The sequence below is a fragment of the Melopsittacus undulatus genome, chromosome 2, assembly GCF_012275295.1.
Source record: "Melopsittacus undulatus isolate bMelUnd1 chromosome 2, bMelUnd1.mat.Z, whole genome shotgun sequence".
NCBI lineage: Eukaryota > Metazoa > Chordata > Aves > Psittaciformes > Psittaculidae > Melopsittacus > Melopsittacus undulatus.
The window spans coordinates 64,152,404-64,175,701 of NC_047528.1; the positions used below are offsets into that span (position 1 = coordinate 64,152,404).

The following is a 23,298-nucleotide window of genomic DNA, read 5'->3' on the forward strand; positions in this document are numbered from 1 at the left end:
GTCCCTAATCACCACATTTAGATGTCTAATGCTGAGCAAATGCTCCAGCTACAGTTTTGTTGGAGGGGTCCTCCTGTTTCTGCAGCATTTAATGCCTGCTGGCATCTGCAAGGTGCCTGCCAAGGCAGTGCTTCATGTAAACATTCAGCCTCCAGCTGGTATGTCTTTAACCTGGATTTGGAAGAGTGACCACAAGGCGAAAGTCATCAAGCCACGTAAAACCAGCTCCATCCTTATTTGTGTTATCTGGTCCATCCATCTCTGCTTCTTGCAAAAAAATACATTCCTAAGAGGACAGGTTTGAAAGCAGGCTGGTATTTAAGCTACAGAATAACAACAGAACTCCTACAGAGTGGGAAACCTATTCTGCAGCTTCATCCCTGTCTGAAAATACTCTATTATCTGCACAGATTTCCATATTAGCCCCAAACTGTGATTAAAAGTTAGAGTGTCTTCCCATCTTGGGACAATTTGTACTGGGATGCATGCATGCACAGTTAGTTACTACTAACTGTGTATGTAGTTAGTAACAGTAGTTACACGCTGCAGTGCAGTAAAGCAATTCCAGTGCCACACAGTCACATCTTCGCTGTAAGTAACAATAGTTGCTGAAATCCACTATAAAAACCTCCAGGGTGTTGCTTCAAGCCATTACATTGTAAGAGAAACGTTGCTTTGGGCAGAAACAGACATATGATAGCTACATAGGAAAGAAAGGACAAACAGCAGAAAGAAAGAGCAGAGAAAAGGAGGAGGGAATGGCACCAATAACACATGTCCAAGTAAGATTGAATTTAAAGCTGCAACGAAATACAAGGCTCTCAGACTGAATGAGTCCTGCAGGCCCTAAGGGCATGGCTGCCAGGGGGAAGAAAGCTGCTTCTCCTGCAGCAGATACAGCCCAGTGTGGGATGATCCTAAAGGACCGGTCCCACTGAGCAGTGGGATCTGCTGCAGAGAGCTTGCTGCAGATGGTGGCACCCAGCTTGGCAAGGGTGCAGCGCCGGGTATAAACCTTTACCAGCTTCCCCAGACTATACAGCGATGGGGCACAACTGTGGGCAGCATCCAGCCCCAGCCTCACTGAGATGCAGTCCCTGGCATCTCTGCTCTCTCTCCATGGGGTGCTGAGAGAGCAATTTGAGCACTTGCATATTTGTCCCAAACATGCAAACATCTCCAGAGAGTAGGAAATCACGTCTTTCTCCATGAAGTGCTGTTATCACAAAGGAATGGGAAGAAAAAGGACCTAGGAGCCATTTTAGCCATTTCAACAACTGAAATAAGAACACAACGATCTCCATGACTAGAAATAAAACTGAAGCCAAAACGGTTGGTTCTATTTTTAGAAGTGGGGCAAAAAGAGACCAACAGTTTCACTTCGTTTATTTTCTTGACCTCTTGCTCTTCTTTCTACTCTCTGTGACAGAGCTGCCAGGGGGAGCAGCTCACCACAGCCAGCCAGGGATGCCTCTGGGCTTGCCTGCTGCCTTGCCTAGGTGAATAGAGGAGCTCACAGATGGGTTTGGAAGTAGCTGCAATGAATGGCTCTTTAAAAGCTCCCAAGCAGAATAGGTGGAAAAAGCTATTTTGCACTTCCTTCACAAAAGAAAAGGTCAAGGCATGCACCTTGCCCTTCTAGACAGAAAATACATGTTTACAGGCAGGGAATAAATCATCTTCCAAAGACAAGCTTGAGAAACAGGCACAAGAAATCAGGGCTCCATTGTAGACACTGGTTTTATGGTATAGCACAACCACCCCTTTTTCCTCCTTTTCAGCCTAAACCTCCTTTGTTCTTCTAAGCATGCTTTCCCTTAGGAAACAATCAGCTTGTCTCCTCTCTAATTGATAGTCACCTACCATAAGCTCTCTTTCCCCTCAGGGAGTTAGAAACATGGCCGATTGAACTCAAAGAGCATGTTCTCCACTTGTGTTCAGTGCACTTGAGGAAGGGTTTGTGTGCTTCGCAGAGTCTCTGAGTTCCTGTTGCTTCCACCCCAAATCTTAACAAAAAACATCACTCTGAGGCACCGACTCAAAACATGTGCAACTGGCACTTGTTTGTCCATGAGTCTGCTGCTGAGACCTGTGGGTGCCGTGGTGTGAAGACAGAGTACTTAGTTTAATCGATGCACTCTGAAATACTTCATCAATGCCATAAGGTTTATAAAGCATTTATCTGTCAGCACCTTCTTTCACTCAGCACGTGTGATTTTACAGATATATCCAACCCCTCAAAAAACATAAATGAATCCTGATGCAACACACTTCCTTTGGAGACAAACTGTGTGAGCCGGACCATGAAGGAAGTTGTCTCTTCAAAAAGCACCGCGTATAGGGATGATGGATATAGGCAGCAACAAGAAAATACCTTTAAAATTCAAATTACAGTTACTATCTTGGTGGTGGTTACAGTAAACAAAATATTAGTTATTAGAAGTGAAGGAATCAGTTTTGACCAAATACTGCAATGTTTCATTTTGACTTTTCTGAAATGGAATGCTTTTTGAATTCTCTTCATTTAAAAAGTCCAACTTTTTGTTCCTTGTTTCAAGTTAGGATTGCAGGGGAAAAAAGGATCCCTTCTAGTGTAACCCTCCCTCACTTTACATGAATGTGGAGAAGTTCATTAGTATTTGTGAACCGTGCTAAGTTGTTATAATTTATGAGAAAACGAGCACTTTGGATGACACCAAGCAAGATATACATAAGGCTCAGAACTAATTAATGAGGCTAAAGAGAGTTTTTGAACACTCCCATGAGGACCATCTGTTGTAGGAGTACAGCACTTCAAGAGAAGTCTATAAATGTAATTAAATGTTGAGCAGTAGTAAGAGGTGTCTGGGTGAAGTTTAAGTTAGGAACATTAAACCCTGGTATTTTCCAATTTTTCAGCATTTTTTTATCCTTTTTCTGAAGGTTTGCATTGCAGCATCAATTGGTTAAGTTACGCAAGGCAGCACACAAACACACGCAATGGATGACAAGCCTGACACTGAGGAGTTCAGCGTCATGACAAATGTGTGAAAACCTCTGATAGGATTTAGGCACCTAAACCCAAGCATGCAATTCCCTTCCAGACATCCAAGGTATCTGAGACACCCCCATTGCCTTGGGAACCCCAACACTTCTGGAAGCCAGCCAGGATACTGAAGGACATCAAGGTTCTAAGGACTTGGAATAATCCCTCTGCCAACACCCCTAACTACCTTGGGTCACCCATAGAGAGACAGTGCTAGGAGCAAACCCAGAATCCCTTTCCTTGCTTCTTCATGTGGGCTACCATGCAGTAGTGACAAACCTAACCTCTGTCTGAATTTTGTGTTGTCCCTTCTAACACCTAAGCTCATATGCCAAGTTACTCTCCAATAGGAAAGTGTTCAGTGCCTTAAGATGCAAAGGTGTCCCACTGCCTTTCTGGCTCATTGTAATACCACTGCTGTCTCCTGTCTCTGATTTCATGAGCAGAACTACAGCCGGTCCTTCACACACCACACCTGCTCGTGGATTAGCTACTCCCTGACGCATTTTATAAGGATCCTTTCAAGGCAAGGTGACACCAACGACCGTTCATCTCAATATTGTAATCTGAAACTTCAACAGCTGGTTTCCAGGTTCAGCCAGCTCAGCCCTGTGGATTGAACCAAGAGTGCACTTGGCCACTCCAAACTGTGCCATCCTTGCTCTGAATGCAAGCTCTGGATTACCAATTTACCAAATCACCTCATCTTGAGCATGTGAAGAGCTCTGTTGAACCCAGTTGCTGTCTTATGTGATTGGCAGTAGGCATGGGTGCATGCACTTCACTGAACAGGAACGTGAAGTAAATCACTTCATAAGAATCCCTGGTGTTTTCCCTAGTGTAAAACTGAGATCTGCCCCACTGGCACATTTTGAAAAGCGCTAGAGAAACGTTTTTATCTGAATGGAAGATAACAGATGAACTCAAGCTGAACTTGCATTATTCCATTTGCGAAAAATTCGTTTAAAAAAACCTATCACAGCAGCACAGTAATGATAATTGCAGCTTAATTACCCATAACTGATTCTTTATGCCCTGAAATAATTTATTCTCCTTTTATACTAGTCTCTGATATCCATTAGAGTCATTACAACTGTGAGTCTATAATTACATACTTTGCATTTTCATGTTCTATGCCAGTTTGTGCTCTCTTCTTATCTTTCATTAATTTCATTACCAAAACATCAAGAAAATTTCCATATGAACTTTCCAGAAGTTCTTGTGATTTGATTGGGGTAGGTTTTGGACTTAATAAAGCCCAGTGAGGCAGTTCTTAGGCCAGAGCTTCTGTATGGGCACACAAGGTCTGGTTCTGCCAGCTGCACCGTGTAGTTTGCACCATGGTAGGAACCATGGGATAGGGAGTCTGCCTTCAGGTTTGGGACTATATTCAGCATTAGGTGGAGCAAGGACACAACTAAGGGTTTGGGACAATGGAGGTTAGACTATGTCTATGTTATGTTATGTGTGTTATGTTTGAGGTTAAAACAAATGCAGTGGGATCAACAAGGCTCTTGACAAGGCTCTTCTAGGAGCACCCAGGTCCACTTTCTTCCTCATGGCACCACCAGTAGGAGACACAGGGCTGCCAAAAGCCAGGATCCCTCCTTGCCACAAGTAAGCATGCTCTACGACAGCTACATGCACATGCATGCTTGCCACTAGCTGAAAATCTGATGAAACCATTGCAACAGAACAGAAGAAGAAAACATGAATTCCCCCTGTGCTTTGCCTTCTCACAGGTCTAGCGTTGTCAAGAGCTTTCTGTCCAGACTACTAAAGGTTAACAAGTATCAGTATATGGCCCAGGAAAGTGACTGTACGAGTTACACTCCATCAAACATGATGATGCCTTCATCACAACCAGGAGAGATGTCAGTACCCCAAGATGGTTTAATGCTTGAGGTGAAAGATCTCAAAGTCCTGTTTCTTTACACTCTTTCTGGCTCAGTAAAAGCTGCCAAACACATAATACCCTATTCTGTCCTCCAGCATTGCTTGTTCGTAAGACTAGAGCCTTCCTGACCGTAACAACAGGACTTCACCAAAAATTGTCTGTCATGTCCCTGTGGCAAGAGCCAAAGCAAACAGCAATTTACAATCCCTTCATTCCAACGCTTGTTTTACAGCCAAAAAAGCATTTTTTTTCCATGGATAACATGGCATAGGCAAAATTGCTTAGGAGATGCACATATTAAAGTGGAAGTGTGGCAATGCCTTTTAATGAACAAATTATGCTGAATGACAAATATGAGGTTGTGCAATAAAAATTTCACACAGAAGGTAAGTAAAATTTGAGCAGTTGGAACAATTTTATCTGACTTTCCCATGCTACATATTTACACCACAGAACCACAAGCCCCTGAGAATGAAACATTAAAGTGAATTTCCTGTTATAATTTAACAAAGGAACCCCCCTGTCATTTCCTCAGCTGGAATGGGCACACTTCTATTGAGTCAGGGGTTTATTTTCTTAAACAACAAAACACCTTCCTCCCTCCTTCTCGCATAGTTTATTCTTGTTTAGAAGTCTGGGATAAGCCAGAGATAAGGAGAAGGAGTAAGATGGGCAGTTATTCCTAAAGCAGAGCTTTTACCCTCTTTTGGACCATATGCTGTGTGGAGCCACATGATCACAGACTGAAAACTAAGTGACTGCCGTTACCTGGTGTTCTCCTTTCATTCCCACAACCACTAACCTCCAAGCAGCCCACACAGCAGTATCTGTGCCTGACCCTGCCTTTCCACACCTCCCTGAGCAGTACCAACACCACAGTGTGTTTAAAAAACCTCTTGAAAAGGGAGGAAAAGTGAAAGGAACACAGTTGTTGCCAGCCTTTCCACCATTAATGGGTTGGGAATAGGCCAACAGCTGGGTGCTGGAGCTCAGCAGTGAATTGGCTCATACTGGAAGAGAGCTGCAGCCAACATTTAACAGCTGATGGGTGCACAGCTCCTTAGACTTGCATCCCTTACATGCACCCAAAGGGGCACCCTTCCTGTGCAGCTGAAATCCTGGCTGTAAAGCATGCTCCACATTGGGCAAAAGAAGTTTTGAGTTAACTTCCCAGAATTGCTTCCCTGCTTCATGCTTGGGATTTAAGGGCAAAGTAAAAGCTAGCAGCCAGTGAACCAGGCCAGCCACGACAAGTGCTTATGGAATACTGCACAAGCAACATGGCACAACTCTGTGCAGGTATGTCTTCAGTGATGTTGGAAGAAGAGAGAAAGAGCTTTGGATGAGGTGCTGAAGCTCACAAGTGGGGAACAGACACAGATGGAAATACATTCACACTAATATTAGCAAACCTATTGCCTTGGGCCATTTTAATGCACCAGAGTCCTGTGCCGAACACACCATACCAAGTCCCTTCTCCACCATAGGCTCTCTTCCTGCATTTGAAGCTGTTTCCCACAACAACTTCAGTCTCTTTTTAGCAATATTACAGTCCTCATCCCAGACCACAATATAGATAAAAGTAGAATTAACAAGCTCTCTGCAAAAAAGGTGGCAGCCCTGAAAATTAGACTTTTCCTCATTCATGAGGTCCTACACAATCCTAATGTTCTAGCATATCCTTTCCAGCAAAGCAACCCCCTGAAAAGGGGTAGCGCTTGAACCCTTTCTAATGTGCAGGGTTTTTACTTTAATATCATGGGTGTTACTACTAATATTTAACTTGAATTTTTAAAAGGTTTGAGAAAAAAAGATTCAATTGCTCCTTTTGATGTTTGATTATTTCTTTCTGGTTTGATTTCGTCATTAATTGCAGTTAGTTATTTTGAAGATGCACATGTTCTTTTGCTGCACTATTTGATCTCTTCTGTCCTGCACACATCCCTGCTAGGCTCAGAAGGTACAAATCTGGTCCTTTCTTACTGCTACCTGCAGAAGTCCCATACAATAAGATATGCTGCTCAGTTTTCAATGCTTTATTGTTTCCTTCTTCCTGTGAACCACTGCAGCTGTGTCTTTCTTCACAGGAGTGTGAAGGTTCTGCATGTTCTCCACTGCCTCTGCCAGCACTCACCATGAAGCTCAGACCTGGGGTTGCTGCCTGCAGTTACTTATTGCATACTGTAATGAGCAACAGCTTGATTCTGTCCTCATGACTAGCTAATGTGGTCAACTATGCTACATACATTTAACTGAGGGAAATCTTCGGCCGGTCCAGAATGACCGAAGAAAATGAGCTGCTCTGGAGCAGCAAATGGGAGTGGAGACAGCAGGAGCCTGACAAGCAGCTGGCTGCTAGTTTAAGGTTAGTATTTACACTTGCAGAAGCAGAAAAGCTGCAGGGCTCGAGGATTTCAGATAAGAAGCAAGTGAAACCCTGAAACATTTTTCAGCTTACACCACATCCCATGCCTTCTGCAGATACAAGTGCGAGGAAAGGCAGGAGCCCAGGAACGCAGACTTCCTCTTCCTCTTGCAGACACCAGCCTGGTCAGAAGGAAATGTCTACTGCTTATCTCTGCTTCAGAAAACAGACACAGCCCGTGGTGGAAAATCACAGGCAAAGGCCAACGAGAACCTGGGGTGTACAAACAGCAGTTCTGCATCAAACCTGCAGAGTACTCACAGTTCATGACTTGGAAAGCCTGGGGTTTTTTGAGCCATGCTTTTATACCATGCAACAATCTGGCTCAGGACCCCATTCATCAAACTCTCTTGGCATTAAGAAACACTACCTCTCCAAACTCACATGCCTGAAAGCAGTGTGGCAGGAGGGCACGTCGACAACACACCCAAGCTCTCCTTTGTGCAACTTCTTCTTTCCGAATCACCACTACTGTAATGCTCACTAATGTTTCTAAGCTTTTCACTTATTTCTCTTTAAGGGGGAAAACTATAATTCTCAAAAAAGCAAATGAACCAGGAGACAGGGCTTTAAGGAAAAAAAAAAAAAACCAACATCAAAAAAAGCCCTCAAAAGCCCACAGTAATTGTCAAAGTCTCTAGAATTACGAGATTTGACAATAAGGCTTTTGCTCTTGTGATACATGCAATTAGGCAACATGCAGCTCAGTTTCTGCAGCCAGGGGATATTCAAAATACTTTCCACATACAATAGGTGTCAATTTGACTTTATTTAAGGAAAAACGGGGAAAAAACAGTAATTTCCATAATACACAGAAGACAAGTTAGATAGCACTGCAAAAAAAAGGCTGAGTGTTTTACTTGTCACCAGTCTGCTTTGCAGCTCTACGATTAGTAATTTTAATGCAGTTTGTCATTTTGTATTATTGTTTAGCATCTTTATAATCAGCAGAGTTTGGGGTTATAAATCACAAAAAGTGTACTACTACTACTATGAAAAACTAAAAAACCCACAAAAATCACTTTCAAATAAACCATAAATATGTGATGCACATTAGTGTAACAAAACCATTTTTGTAAACATTTTCTCCAACATAACATGTGCATAAGATAAAAAATAAAAACACTGCAGTCATACAAGTTAGGGTTACTTTGACTTAAAGATACAGAAAATTATTACTTATTAAAGCTTAAAACTAAACCTAGGAGCTTTTCTTTTCTTCTTTGCTTACAGAAGCACTGTTTGAAGAGTTCGGTGTTGGTATACGTAGTGGTTTTGTAATACTGTTTTTACCTTGCCATGCTGGCATTTCCGTGGAGGCAGAAGCTGCCAGGCAGGCAGCCCACTATAGGAAGGAGATTTCCCCTCCCTAGAGCCTCAAAACTTCAACAGCACATATCCATGACCTGGGCATCCCTACAGTACTGGAGCATCTTCTAGGTGAATAGCATCAGCTTTGAAGGACTAGATTAAATTTTGACCACATAGCGCTGGAAGATTTAAATCACGCAGACTGACATTCGATCGAATCAGCTTTGGCAAACTACACTACAGGGCAGCTGTGTGATTACACCCACATCTACCATCACGTTGCATTTCTGAGTCCCCTTTAGTTCATTATAGTACAAAAGGCTGATCGTTCTTCTGGCTGACCGCACCGGGCCCGAAAAGAACACATCCTTCACCTCGAACGCTATCCAAAAGTCATACAATAAAAAAAAAAATAGTTCTAGGTATTCCTCCGCCAGCAAATGTAAGGCTTCCTTGAGTTGTGATTCGTTTTTTGGGGGGTGGGATAGGGTGTTGTGTGCACACACATACACGCGCTGGCAGTGCGCGTTTACCACTCACTTTTCAACCGTCTATGATGTTCGAAGGAGAGTCTTCAGCAGCAATGCTGATTGGGGTTGAAGGATTTACAGCAGTCAGATTTGACACCAAAAGAAGGGTCTGTTGAGTCTGAGCTTTGCACACGGGGTGCTCGTGGCTCTTAAACTGATTGTGTGACCAGTCGCTTGAGCCATCGGCTTGACTGAAGAATACGTGTTTAAAAAGCCCTACCTGTCATGCCGTGAAGGAAAGTTAACCGCAGCAGAAGACAAAGCCCATGAAAACACTGAGAGCCTGTTCACTGAATGAACAGCTTAAGGCAGCTGTCAACAAAGTACCCCACCAAAGGAAATAAAACAACGCAAAAAAGGAGTGAAAACAAAAACAAAAGTGGCCAAATTGTGAATTAAAGGACTTAAGAATAAAAGTGAAAACAAGAAGTGGCTGAATCGTGACACTGTGCATTATTACAACACCAACAGATTATTATACACTCAAGGTTTCTCAAGTAATGAACATGTAGCCATTAAACAAATTATTACTCTCAAGACATTTATTACAAATGTCAGAAACTTATTCATAAAATAAAACTGACTTAAAAAAAAAAGAAAGAAAAACAAAAAAGCCAGAGCTGGGATCTTACATCTAAACACAGGTATACGCTGTCTTTATGAATAAGCAGTATTAACTACATTCTTAAAAGAGTTTTAGTGCATTGCATTCTTAAAAAGAAAAACATCACCGCCCCAAAATGTTTCCTACAACATTTAACAGTTTATAGAACTAGCCTAGTTATTTTTACCTGCCTGTTACTAAGCCCATGTGTTAGCAGAGTGAAGCCTCTGGTTTTAGGCTAAATTCAGACTTCTATTAAGGATGAAACTGGTTTTAAAAAATGCTTGCTTCACCAAATTTTGTAAGCAAATTACATTAATCAGTGTCTCACTGCCATACCGCTACCACTATTGCCCTGACGGACCACTCGCTCCTCCTGCTGAAACTTGCTATGCAATAACAGTCGGAAACCTTTCAATCTGGTAGTTTTGGTATTAAGATTAAATTAGACATTAATGGTTTTCATCTAAAAACGTATAAACTAAACCACCTCTTTTATTTTATGCATTAAAAACAATGAGGTAGGCACAAAAAATAAACATATGTAGTTTGGATTTTATTTCTATTTTTTTTTCCTTTTTTTTCTTTTTTTTTTTTTTTTTAGTTCTGCGAGCGCAGACTGTGGTAAAACTGTTGTTGCACTTCTAGGTTTAAACAAAAATTAAACCTTTAACTGAGGCAGTGCTAATACTGTGACATAACCAAGTTCTGGCCTAACACAGAATCATTATAGAAAATGAAATTTTTTTTACTTTTTTTTTTCTTTTTTCCTTTTTTTTTTCCTTTTTTTTATTATCTGCACATGTTTCAGGCAATACCTGGTACACAGAAAATGACTAAAGTTATTGGCCAGGCCAAAATAAAACTGCAGAAACAAAAAAATCCCAAGAATTCCACCCCAAGCCCCTTCCCACCCTCCCTGTCCCAAGAAGAAGTTATCCTAGTCACTGTCTTTCACATTTTATAAATATTAACTTCTTAAAACCTGCACCTTCCTCTTTGACCACATATTGTCACATTACAAAAAAGAAATGTCAATTAAATACACTGTTAACATTACTAGACTAGATCTGCCCTCTGTTTCAGCCAGTCTGACTCTCTACACCACTTCTCACCTTCTCTTGCCTGCCTCCTGCCCACTCAACAGCATGTTCATGGTAGTCAGTTTCATTTTCCTTTTATTCCCCCCCTCTCTGTTTCAACACTAACAGACAGAGTCCTTCAAAGCCTAGGAATCCTGGAGCTGAAGGGAAAAGAAGACCTGTAGCTTTCTAGCGTGACCCCAAATCTCAAAGACATTGTAGCACCTGATGGCAATATCTTTACAGCACCAGCTGCCTCGCAGCCTCAGTTGAAAAACAAAAAGAAACCTAACACCAGTGATGCCTGCACACACATTTACACAGAGTGCTGCATTAGTGCAGGTCTGTACTCCAGTTGAAAGTAATTCCGAGTTATGAAGATCTCAGACTCTGGACGTCAGCAATTCCTCGCCAAATCCCACTGCTTCTACCAGCTCAGAAGAGAAGTCCTGCCAAGGGTCATGAAATAAACTTGACTGCTTCCACCCGACCGTACGGAGGCAAAGAAAACCTGCAAAGAAGAGACACTGGTAAATTCAACAGGTAGGAAAGCAGTGGCTCTGATTTGCCTTCGTTGTCCCTGATATTTACAGTATATTTGCAGTGCTGTGCTGGTTCAGGTAGGGATGGAGTTGATGTTCTGCATAGCAGCCTGTATGTGGCTAAACAGTGTGGTCAACACATCAGTGTTTTGGCCACTGCTGATCTTATTAAACTGTTTTAATCTATGAGGCTTTTCACCTTCCTTTTATTTTCTCCTCATCCCATGGGAAGTGAAGTAAGAGAGAGGCTGGGTGGGTGTTTGGCTGCTGGTCAGGATTAACCCAACCCACATAACCAGGTGAAGTACATGTTCATCATCTCAGCAACAAACTGGAGGGAGGTGAGGAAGGGGGAATTATACCTTGTCATTGCGTTCACACAAGAACTTGAGTCTTTGTGCCCTTTTGTGCATGAACACACCATCCAAGTGTCCGGTTTCCACTGATCGTATTTCAATAGCTTTTTCTCCCCAGCCCATAATCTGGTTGGATCGGATGTACGCTTTGGGAAGAAAACAATCCATTAGGACAGGCAGAGGGTAACATGGAGGAACTGAAAAAGCAGAGTAATATCCTGACACACTCTAGTTAAAAGTATGCATGTGCATATTACAAGAACACATATGTTCAGAGTGCTATTTCTGTCCTCAGCACCTTCATGATGCCTAAAAATACCTCCTGCTTTAGAAAAAAATCCATGTGGCTTTTCTTTGTTAGTTATATACTTCTTCCCTGAGCATTCATGACACAAAGGGAACTTCACAACCTTCAATTAAATGGAAGGAACATCTAGGCTGGCAAAGAGACAAGCTAATTAGGCGCTGACAAGGAGAAAGCAGAACTCGAGGTTTAAACACACTAAGCCAAACCACTCCAGTATGTCACCAGCACTAGCTCTGTGTCTTACGGTGTTACTTCCCTTCCTTGAAGGAGCTTGTCAGCAAAAACAGAGAAAGAGGAGACAGAAAGTAAAAAATGAACTAGCCTCCTTTAACAGGAGTAATACTTCAAAAACCTGATCTCCTTGAGAAAACCAACTGGTCTGAAAAGAATTCTGTACATCTCAAAAGAGGTTCTTGTTAAGCTCTCCAAGTGGAAATACTATTCTTTGTCATGATGTTTTCCTTTGTGCACAAATAAAGCAAAAAATCAAGCATTTCTCCTTAGAGTGTCACTGAGGAGAAACAGATTAGTAGTAGCATGAGGAAAAAAATCTGTTCTTCATAGCAGTAAAAAAATGAAATAAAGGGGAAAGTCACCAGCATTATGAAAAGGTATATTCAAAAAAAGCATTTTGATGGATAGTCTTAGGAACACTGCCAGAAATAACATATGGGACCTTAGTGAAGAATAAGCTGTTGCCTCTGATTTGCATGCATACTTAACATAAAAATAAAAAGAAGAGGAACGGCTCTTAGCAAGTAAAATTAAAACATATTTGATTTTGCAATACTTCCTTTTTATAGCTATTTTTCCCTATTAATTTTCTGTGAAATGAAATCAAATTATCTACTGCAGTACAACATACACCTACAACATAGCATGTGCCATCATACTGGAGATTTATTTATTTTTAAAAATGCCACTAGTGGTAACTGGGCCAAATAGCTTCTAAAAATTGTCAGATGAGATGTTCAGATGATGTCAGCTGCCTCAGTGCCATTTACTTCACAGGCACTCCAGACCCAAAAGGCTCTGCCATTTGCCAGCTGATAAACCCTGCTTGCTTTTAGGTCTAGTCAAAAGTTAGTCGCCACAGGAGTGAACAAGCTGTGCATGAGACTTCTTTAACCTTCCTCTCCCATTATTGTTTGCATTGCTCGAAAGGGTATCAGCAGTCACCTCCTAATACATGCGTTCATTCCAAAGCACATACTATGCAATGTGCCTGGCCCAACTAAATGAAGGTGTGACTGCAGCCCATGGTATGCTCAGCACTGAAATACGGCAGAACAGGTGGCAAGAGGGGTCCTAGTGTGTACCTGTGATCGCAACAAATCTGTGTCCATTTTAGTACACTCATTTCTCTCACTTTTAGAAGTGCCTTATCTTGAAAGGGGGAAAATGTGGGAGAATTATCACGCTAGGATAGATACGCAATCTGCAGGTGAATTTAAACACATCAAATCGATACATTGTTAACTATATAGAAATACCCATAATATCTTACCATTTGACACCTTACATAGAATCATAGAATAGTCTGGGTTGGAAGGGACCTCTGAATGTCCTCTAGTCCAACCCCCCTGCAATAAGCAGAGATATCTTCAACTAGATCAGGTTGCCCAGAACCACATCCAGCCTGGCCTTGAATGTGTCAAGGGATGGCACATGTAACACCTCTCTGGGCAAGCTGTTCCAGTGTTTTATCACCCTGATTGTAAGAAGTTTCTTCCTTACACTTAGTCTAAATTTACCTTTGTTTATTTTAAAACCATTATTATGTGTGCTATCACAACAAGCACTGCTAAAAAGTCTGGCTCTGTCTTTCTTATTACGTCCCTTTAAGTACTGAAAGGCTGCAACAGGGCCTCCTTGGAGTCTTCTCCAGGCTGAACAACCTCAACTCTCTCAGCCCTTCCTCTTAGGAGAGCTGCTCCATCCCTCTGATCAGTTCTGTGGCCTTCCTCTGGACTCTCTCCAACAGGCCCCTGTCTTTCCTGCACTGAGGACTCCAGAGCTGGACGCAGTACTCTGGGTAATGACTATACTGAAAAGTTTCCACAGCTTTGTGGCTGTCTAGCAAATATTCTGCAGCAACCTACAGAGGCCCTGGTGAGTTTTTCATTTCTGAACTTCACATCTTGCTTGTTTGGATTTGGTTCTTAAAAACTTAGCACAAAACAGATCCGTGTGATTACTCTCTACTTTGCACAACTGTTTTTGAGGAACACTACAGCATCGCCGCTTCTGAATATGAAGTTACACCCCATGTGCATCCCTCCTGTCCACGTGCACACACTCATGCTCCCTAACAGTACGCTATGTATGATTCACCAGAGGCACTTACCAACTGAAGTTGGCATTTCTCCCCACTGCAGAACCACATCCTTGGTTATCCTTCCATACGTGTTGACGTAAACTCCTTCATCCTCATAGCAGACCAATAGCTCCATCCCATCCGTGTTTGGGAGAATGATGATTGCGTGAGGTTGGATACTGCTCTGGATCTACAGAGGAAAAAGAGGAGAGGAAGCCTTTTGTTTTAATGCCACAGAGCCTTTGCTGGAAGAAAGGGCTGGGTGATTTTTGATTTTGGCTGACAGCAGAGTGGGGATTCACTCATTTCAGAAGTACTAGCTCTGCTCCCCCACAAGCTAGTCATGCTACACAGTGACACCAAAGACCTGTAAACCCCTGGGGCACAAATCTTCTCATTTTAAGGCAGACATCTAAAACCAGGAAAGATTAACTTCTCTGTAGGAGTGCCCATTTCTTTCTATGCGCAGGAAGGGAGCCTGGGGCAAGCAGCCCAGATGCAGACCTCAGAAACCTGCACTGCAGTGAATAGTTATTAGGAAGGTGCATTGCACACTGCAGGCCCACCTGACACATCTGTGTACAACAAACAACAGAAACCTTGGTATCTAAGGCCACCTTGGCATTTGCTAACTCTGTTGAATCTCATCAGGGGGCTGTTGTGTCATTTTTGTACTGCCACCTTCCCTGCAGCTTCTGCCAGGCATCTGCAATGCAATCCACTTAACTGCTTCCCTTGAAACAGACCTGAACAGGCAGCTCCCAATCATGGAGACATACCACAAGGAGATGACAGAGACACAAGCCCCTAAGCACAAGTGGCCACATCTGCTCGGACCCCTCCACCCAATTCACCACTGCCAGTATCTGGCAGTGATCCACAGGGACAGCCTGACATGTTGGTTGTCTGAGGGGAAGAAGGGGCAGGAGAGGGCATAGGGACCCAGAAAAAAAAGAAAAACCCCAACCCCAGCAGTAGCTCTTACATGTGTTGGTAGATATATATCATAGACCGATCCTGAATCCACATCAACGGCATGGAAGCCAGCGCAGGAGCCATAGATCACTTTTAGTCTCTGACCCTCTTCTACAGTGAGATCCACCAGCAATGGCTTATGTACCAATTCTCCAAATGACTGTGAGACAACCATGAGTGAGATTTACTTTACTGCTTAGAACCACAGTAGGTATTATGAAAACATGCTCTACTGCACATAATATTATGGGTTTATTCCTCTCACACATCCCTCTGGCCCGCATCCCCCAGACTACTGAAGCTCACATGTCTCTCATGCACAAGGACACACTGCTCCACAACCTCTTGCATCTCATCACATAACACTGTAAGCTATTTTCTGTGGGGTTTCCTTTAGTTGGTCTGTTTGGGTTTTTAGTAAGAATTGTTTTCCCCAAAGTTCAGGGTGATTTGACACTAGTGTTCACTTAAATCTGCACAACCAACACTAATTGTCTGTAAATCAGTCTGGCAATTATACCAAGCCAGCTAACTTCATTCTTGCAGTGTTCAAAAAAAAATAGCAATGCCAAGTACCACTTAATGACTTGGTCTGCTCAGCTGAAGATGTTCAGACTCAGTTTGCTTCTCTCTGCCTCATGTTTTATTTAAAGAGAGACAAAAGAAACAGGTGTGATATTGTGTCATTTTGTTTATTAGTTTATGCTCGGTCACAATTTAGAACTTTAAGTGTACTGCCTCTAGAGCTAAAAACCTTCCTAAATTAAACTATAATACAAAGTTTGTGGAGATTTTCTGAACAACCTGTAATACGGCTACGACAGAATGACAGAACATTTTTGTAAAGGGGTAACTGCAATTGGCTACGAGAAAATCCTATGTATGCCTGAAATATACTGTTACCTTAAAGGCCATAAATTTATGGTATGGCTTTGGTGCCCATGCATAGACTTCCACAGAACTCTTCAATGCAATTACCAAGAACTTGATCCTTTCGTATTTTACTGGAATTAAACAGAACAGAAGAGAATTCAGCAGTAATTCCAAAGTCATGCCAATTACTTCGGGAAAGCAGAAAATTACAATATTTCTCCATACTTACAGACATTTGGGTTTAGTAATACCGCATTATGGGATTGCTCAGTCTTTGTAGTTAAGTATTTTGACACATTTATGTCACCAAAAAACCCTTACTAGTAACTGAACCTGTCACCATGTTTCAAATTACCCAGTCAGTATACACTTACACTTGTTTTTTTTTTCCACCTTAGACAGTGCTTACTCATCACGACAAGAAAATCAGTTTTCAGACATAGACATTTCCAATAAGAGAAGGCTATGACTGTGGCAGAGTGTATTGACAGTTTCAGCCACAGCACTGGCAGTGGCATTTTGCACTGATGGCAAAATTCCCCAGGGAAAGAGGGAAAAAGGGAACTGAAATAAAAAGTTAAGAAACAAGTCAATTTCAAAAGCAAAAGGCAAATTTTATAGCAGTGCACTTTTCTTTGTTCCTAAGCCTGAGATAACTCATCTGAAAACAGAATACCAAAGTCCATGGAATTTATCAGAAATAAAGTGTCCTTACACAGCTGATCCACAAATGCTCAACTGTGTCTCTGTTGCCACATTTAAACAGCTGGCTAAACCAAACATCAGAAAAAGCTACTGCTCTCAGGAGGGGACTGATGAAATCTAGAAATGGCCGTTCCAGAAGCATTGCTGGATCTGCATTTTCAGCTGCCACCTGGATTTGGGAAGGAGCAAATCATGGGACTTCCAGATGTTGGGGTTAACCTATTTCTAGCACTATTTTAGGGGGAGGGAAAAAAAAGCATTTAGATGACACTGAGAAACCTCTGGAGGTTTCTGCAACCTCTTTACCCTGAGTCTTAGGGGAATATGCCACTTTTCCAAAACAATTAATAACTTCATGCATCTTCACCCTTCTGCCTGTTGTATCTCCAACCCTGATTTTGAAACATGGCAGAATTAGGATCTCAGACTTGTGAGAAGCAGACTTCTTTAATAAATACTATTTTAATGTCTTTTAGGTATCTTACTACTGTACAAGCCTGCAGTTGTTGTCTCAGGGGAACAAAGCTGCTACTTGCTCTTCTATTCTGCAAGAAGGCAAGACTATCAAACTATAAGCATTAAAGGACTTGACACTTTCTCAACAGACAAAGAAAAGCCTCTCATCCTCCACAGCTGTACTGACTAAAAAACAGAGCTTTTGTTCAGTCTTGTCTACTTTACAAGACTTCTTGGATTTTTTTCTCAGGGAAGAGGGGGTGTCGAACAAAACCACCTTCTCTGTTAAAAAGGACCTTTGATAATCCTCATTCTTTGTGCTGGGTGCTATCTGGGAATTTACCCAAATCTGAAGTTTCAAAAGAGCAATTTATCATTTAGAGGAGCCAAAAGTTGCCTGAAGCAACTGAGACCCATAAATACCACTTCACCCTGACGTCTGAGACCCCCTTTGCATCAAAGAGACAAGGAAGTGATCAGTGCCAGCTGCCTCGGCGGCAGCCTCCAAACCACAAGTCCAACTATTGGCAGCTCATCCTTCTTGGGAACTGCAGTGCAGCTGTCAAAGAGGCCTCTCACTACCTGAAGAAGTCTACTGTACATCTGTGGCTCAGAGGGAAGTTCAGTGCCAGGCTGCAGCCCAGGGTAACAAACCCCTCTTCATCTGGAAGAGAATGCTCTTTGTTTCAGATACTTCCCTGCTGGAAAGCCTCCTTTCAACAGCTGTTAATGTATTGTTAACAGGCCACTTCATTATGCTGCTGACAGCCTGGGGTGGGAGACCAGAGGAGTACATTATTAATTGTTTTCAGGGTCAAGCTCCTGGTTCAGCAGTCACTTACTGCCATCATTATTGATTACACCCCACTAGCAGGTTTTTCCAAGAGCACATGCATGACAGGAGGAGACTTGAGCTCAGTTCGATTGCTGCTGCCCCACATTGACTGACACAGCTGGAAAGGAACTGAGCTGGCTCTTAGAAGAAAACCAAATCAAAGGCAATATCCACTGTCCATTAATATGCATCATGAAAGAGAAGGAGGAGAAAGAGCTCTTGGTTCACATCCCCACCTGCAGGGCAGCAGGCTCACTGCATATTCTGCTGACTGAAAGCTACATGTCTTTCACTAGTTTGGTGGAAGTTTCTACAGTCAAATCCATTTAAATTACTTAAAACTACTCAAAAGCCACCTGCCTAATGAAAACACACTTCATCCCATAAGTGTACTGCAGTGGATCTGAGATGGCGTTAGGAAATTCTGTGAGCTACAGGGAATCAATGAATCATCTTGAAGTTAAACATATGTTTCTTTTCCCAGATGCCTCCCCAAAGCTCATGCACTAGCTGGGTTTGCTTTCTCCTCCCTCTTTTTTCCTTTTCTCTTCTCCCCTCTCCCCCTCAATATTTAAAATACACATTAAAAAGAAAGACTTTTTTCACTCCATGCCAGCATGTGACTTCATCATGGTAAAACTGTGAAAAGGAAAAACTGCTGGTAAAGAGAACAGCTACTGGTTGACAAGGGCCCCTCTGTTACCTAAAAGGTCTAACAGAGGTGGTGAAACATTACTGCCCTCACTGCCCATATTAGCACTCTCCTGGAAGCTGCATCCACTACAGGAAAGAGACAGATGGGGATTTGCGCCCACTCCAGTTCACAGCCCAGCATCCCACTGTGAAAACTCTTCTATATTCATTTTAACCCAATAACCTGCCATCTATGCTGGTGCTTTGCCAGAAAAGTTCTCCCCGAGGGATAGGGGACACAGCTAGAAATAAAACCAAACCTTAAACCCAGCAGCTACACACACTGCAGTTCCCCTTCCAGCCAGCTTTAATCCCAGCAATTTGATTACTACATTCACTACTCACCAACTTTATAGTGCACACAGCCTTCCAAGTCGCCCACCGTTGTCCAGCCCTGTTTCTTTTCTACTTCAGGGTCGTTGTGAAGGATTTTATTTCTTAACCAGGACAAATAGTAAACTCGCAACTTGTTCTTCTTACCTGGCCACAAAATGAAAAAGACTGGTTTACTTCCATAGGAAGAGAAGCACAAAAAACCCTGCCCAAGCAAACAGCAAGCCCCAAAGAGCAAACCAAAATAACACTGAAGGAGAAACTGCTGAAACCACAGAGATCTCCTTCAGTTTTTACATCCACAACAGCTTTACTCCAGACTCCACCCAAGCACACACTTTCCTTATGATCAATGAAAGAAACACATGGCAATGCCACACAAACATAAAATGACAAACTCAAGGGAACAGCTTGTCAGTTGTCTGGTTCTTAGGATCCAAAAAACTTCTATCAGAAAGGGTAAATACTCCCACACCAAAAGCACCAGAGAGTCATGCACTGAGGTTAAAATATATATATAGCTGAGTCAGAATGGCTCTTTTTCACACAAAACTGCAGGAGAGCAGCAGGATAGAATCTGAGGCCCAAAATTATGTACACAGCTATCAGAAGAGAACAGGATGGGTTGTAAGGGAGGAAGCAAAAGTGAAGAAAAATATGGGGATGAAATGGATTTTATAAATTCTTCCTAGTTAGTGACCAGCACATTTCCATTCCATCTTCATCCTAACACAAACTGGTCGAGTTTCATTAAAATCATTCACTGTTTCCCCGGTGGAATTCTGAATTTCCTAACAGCAGCACTAAAAATTTCATCACGGAACCACTTTACACCAGTTCTGTTGTAAGGAAAAACATACAGTATCTGAAAATGCAGTGGGAGAATTTCACACAGCCCATGCAAACTTCACCTGCTTGCTAAAAGCTGATGCCTGCTTCATCAGCAGCCCTTCCCTTGTGCTGCAAGGGGTGTAATACTTATCAGGCTGCACACATGAGCTGCAAGAGGTGTTTCTTCTCCACAGGTGAGAATCTGCTTACCCAGGCTGCCCTATCTTCAACTGACAATGCATCTGCCACAGTCATTAAAATATAGCTCACACTCTTAACTCAATATGAGAAGTGCTCTTTGAATGCGGAGCAAGGTTCATGATAAACTTTATCAGTGATTCTTTAACAACTAATGGCCTACAAAGCATTTGCTGAACTAGCAAGAGGGTGGCTTTACATGCACATACTCAAAGCTTGCATTCTCCTTTCTCCAGATGCTTTGCTGCACGAAGCCATTACAGTGTCACAGATGAAGCTGGAGGCGAGGAAGAGAGATCATCCCTGCTTTGACTAGGAGCCATTTCATAAGGCTGCATGATGTTTCTGCACAAGGAAGGGAAGGGGCCCCCAACACAAGAGGGATGTGAACCTGCTCGAGCAAGTCCAGAGGAGTGCCATGAAGATGGTCAGAGAGCTGTGAAGACACACTGAGAAAATCTGTCTAGTTCATCCTGGAGAAGAGAAGGCTGCAGGGAGACCTTATATCAGCCTTCCAGTACCTAAAGGGGCCTACAGGAAATCTGGAAATGGACTTTTTATGAGGGCACATAGTGACAGGACAAGAGGGAATGGCTTTAAACTGAAAGAGTAGGTTTAGATTAGACATTAGGAAGAAGGTCTTCACTCTGAGGGTGGTGAGGTGCTGCACAGGTTGCCCAGAGAAGCTGTGGCTGCCCCATCCCCAGCAGTGTTCAAGGCCAGGTTGGAAGGGGCTTGGAGCAACCTGATCTAGTGGAAGGTGTCCTTGCCCATGGCAGGGAGGGTGGAACTGGATGAGCCTTAAGGTCCCTTTCAACCCAAACCATTCTGTGATTCTATGAAACAGGAGATACTGTCAGGGACCCAACTTGTCAGTGGAGTAGCTCCATGCTACTGCTTCTCCAGCCATGATGAGGCAACAAGGTGAATGTGTATAGTATTTTGCAGCCCTTAGAGCTGAGAGGAAGACATCTGACCTGTACAGCAGTCAGTGCTGGGCTGGCCAAGTGACACTATGCTGCAGAAAGCCATGAGCTGTCAGGATGGTCCACCAGGCAGCCTGCCAGCCCAATCCAGCTATAGTTTTTAGCTGATGTCTTTGTCTTTAAAGTTTTCACATGATGCCTATTGATGTATCAGTTCATAGCTGGCTGCTCATCTCAGGGATGGGCACACAGCATCAGGGGATACTGCTGCAGCAGGAGATGAGGCCCAAGCATTGAGACCATCCTGCTGTGCCCAAAGAGCTCCACACTGGGGTTCTGGAGCTGGTGCAGAGTCCCCACCCTGATGGCAGGAGATCCCCTAACAGAGCCAGGGTCCTTGGGAAAGGCAGCTGCAGGGGCAGCACATGGAGAAGCACAGCTTGCAAACAGGCTGCTGCAGGGGCTCCAGTGCTACAAACCATTCCATTACAAAGATGCACAGTCTGAAAGAGATCTTTTTATGATTACTTGGATGGGGATGGGCAGGAGGAAGAGAGGCACTTCTGAAATCAAAAATCTGATCACTGAGCTTAAATTTAAAGTGGAATTGGAGACCCATTTTTAACTACTGGACCTGCTGTTTAATTTTAAAAGTCCCTCTGTTCTCATGGCACTAAATGAAATGTGAAGTAACATTGTGCTGTCCTGTGTTTATCCCCTTTACAAAAGTGACAACAGATCTGGCAGTAAATGAGCACCCTGATTTATTGCCTGACTTCATATTTATTAAGTTATGTTTCATAAAGGAATAAAGCCCCACCAATCCTGCAGCTTTCTAAAGATTTGGAAAAAGGACCAGAGCAGGAAACAATATTCCCAGAAGCCCCACATCTGACTAAGGAAAGGTTCTCCCCTGAACATACTGGGAACAATAGCCACAAGGGCCCTTTTCGAAACACTGAAGAACAGGGAACACAGTCCAGACCAGAAGGCACTGCGGTTCTGGGCAAGGAAGAGCTCAGAGGGCTCCAGGTCAGTACAATGCACCAAATGTTTTTAAAGGCATGACGAGTCCCTGTCCACTGGGAAACAAATTGTCTCTCAGATATTTCCATGGTTTAGCTCTCTCAGTAGTTTAGTCAAACTTGAAGACTTGAAACAAACAACGCACACAGGAATTTCCCAGCACGTGGCTAAGTTGTTGGTTGGGTTTTTTTGGTTCATATCATGTGCACCACGGTATTTCTCTCCAACCAGAAACATTTTCAAAACAACAGCAAAACATCTCACGTGTGTTCCCATTGTGTTTTAGTGTCTAGACCACAAGGAAAGTCACAAGACAGGAAGTCCCTCTGCCTTTCAGCAGCTTGGCATGAAAAGAGAAGGACCAGTTAGTGATACAAAGATGGCTATGTGATGGACATATTTATATCACTATATAGTGCCATAAACAAGTTCTGCTGCTGTTAATGTTCATACTGGGAGTGGGGGGATTAGAGCCTTCTGCCTGTAAATCTCTGCTAGCCAGTTTAAATAGCTCTCAAAAATCTGGGTGTTTTCTCTTTTGTTTTGTGGGATTTTTCTGGTTTTTATTTTTTTATCTTTGTCTAATTTTTATGGTATTTTTTATGAAATAAGAAACAAAAATCCACTCCAGCTATCAAATAAACTTATCAGACAGTGATTTCTTTGAGAACTCCTGGCTCTGATTTCTCCCACAGACCTTATTTTGAATGCAAAGTCCCTTTTCCCATATTGAGTTTTGCTTTTAATTGTCACTGTGTTTTTTAATTATTAAGCAGGCAGATTCCAACCAGTTCTTCCACTTTGTCACCCCCTCCTACCTTCCCAAGTGCCACCATCAGCCAGCTGTGCTGGCAAAATCCTCAGCGAGCCACAAGTGGAGCATGTTCTGTATACATGGTGCTGTTCTATCCTCCTGCATTTTTATGACTCTCAGCACTGTATCATTACCTGAGCAGCCAGAACTCTGTTAGCCTCTCAACAGTATGTACTGAAGAACTGATTAGCTACTCTGCTTTGACCTGCAAAGCTTTCTCATAGCAGCTCACTATCT

General features: G+C 42.7%; 1 protein-coding gene across 10 annotated transcripts in view; it reads right to left on the reverse strand.

Annotated features, from left to right (window-relative positions):
* Positions 1-8,097: 8,097 nt before the first annotated feature.
* The window catches only part of MAP4K4 (mitogen-activated protein kinase kinase kinase kinase 4), a 165,277-nt gene continuing 150,076 nt past the window's right edge, over positions 8,098-23,298 (reverse strand). For all 10 annotated transcript variants that reach the window (XM_034059981.1, XM_034059984.1, XM_034059980.1 and 7 more), the window contains 6 exons: positions 19,279-19,413; positions 16,275-16,375; positions 15,382-15,531; positions 14,427-14,586; positions 11,779-11,918; positions 8,098-11,385 (listed from right to left, as the gene is read on the reverse strand). In XM_034059981.1, coding sequence (XP_033915872.1) covers positions 11,302-11,385; positions 11,779-11,918; positions 14,427-14,586; positions 15,382-15,531; positions 16,275-16,375; positions 19,279-19,413 — 770 coding nt within the window. In that variant the 3' untranslated portion in view covers positions 8,098-11,301. The remainder of the gene's footprint in view (positions 11,386-11,778; positions 11,919-14,426; positions 14,587-15,381; positions 15,532-16,274; positions 16,376-19,278; positions 19,414-23,298) is intronic.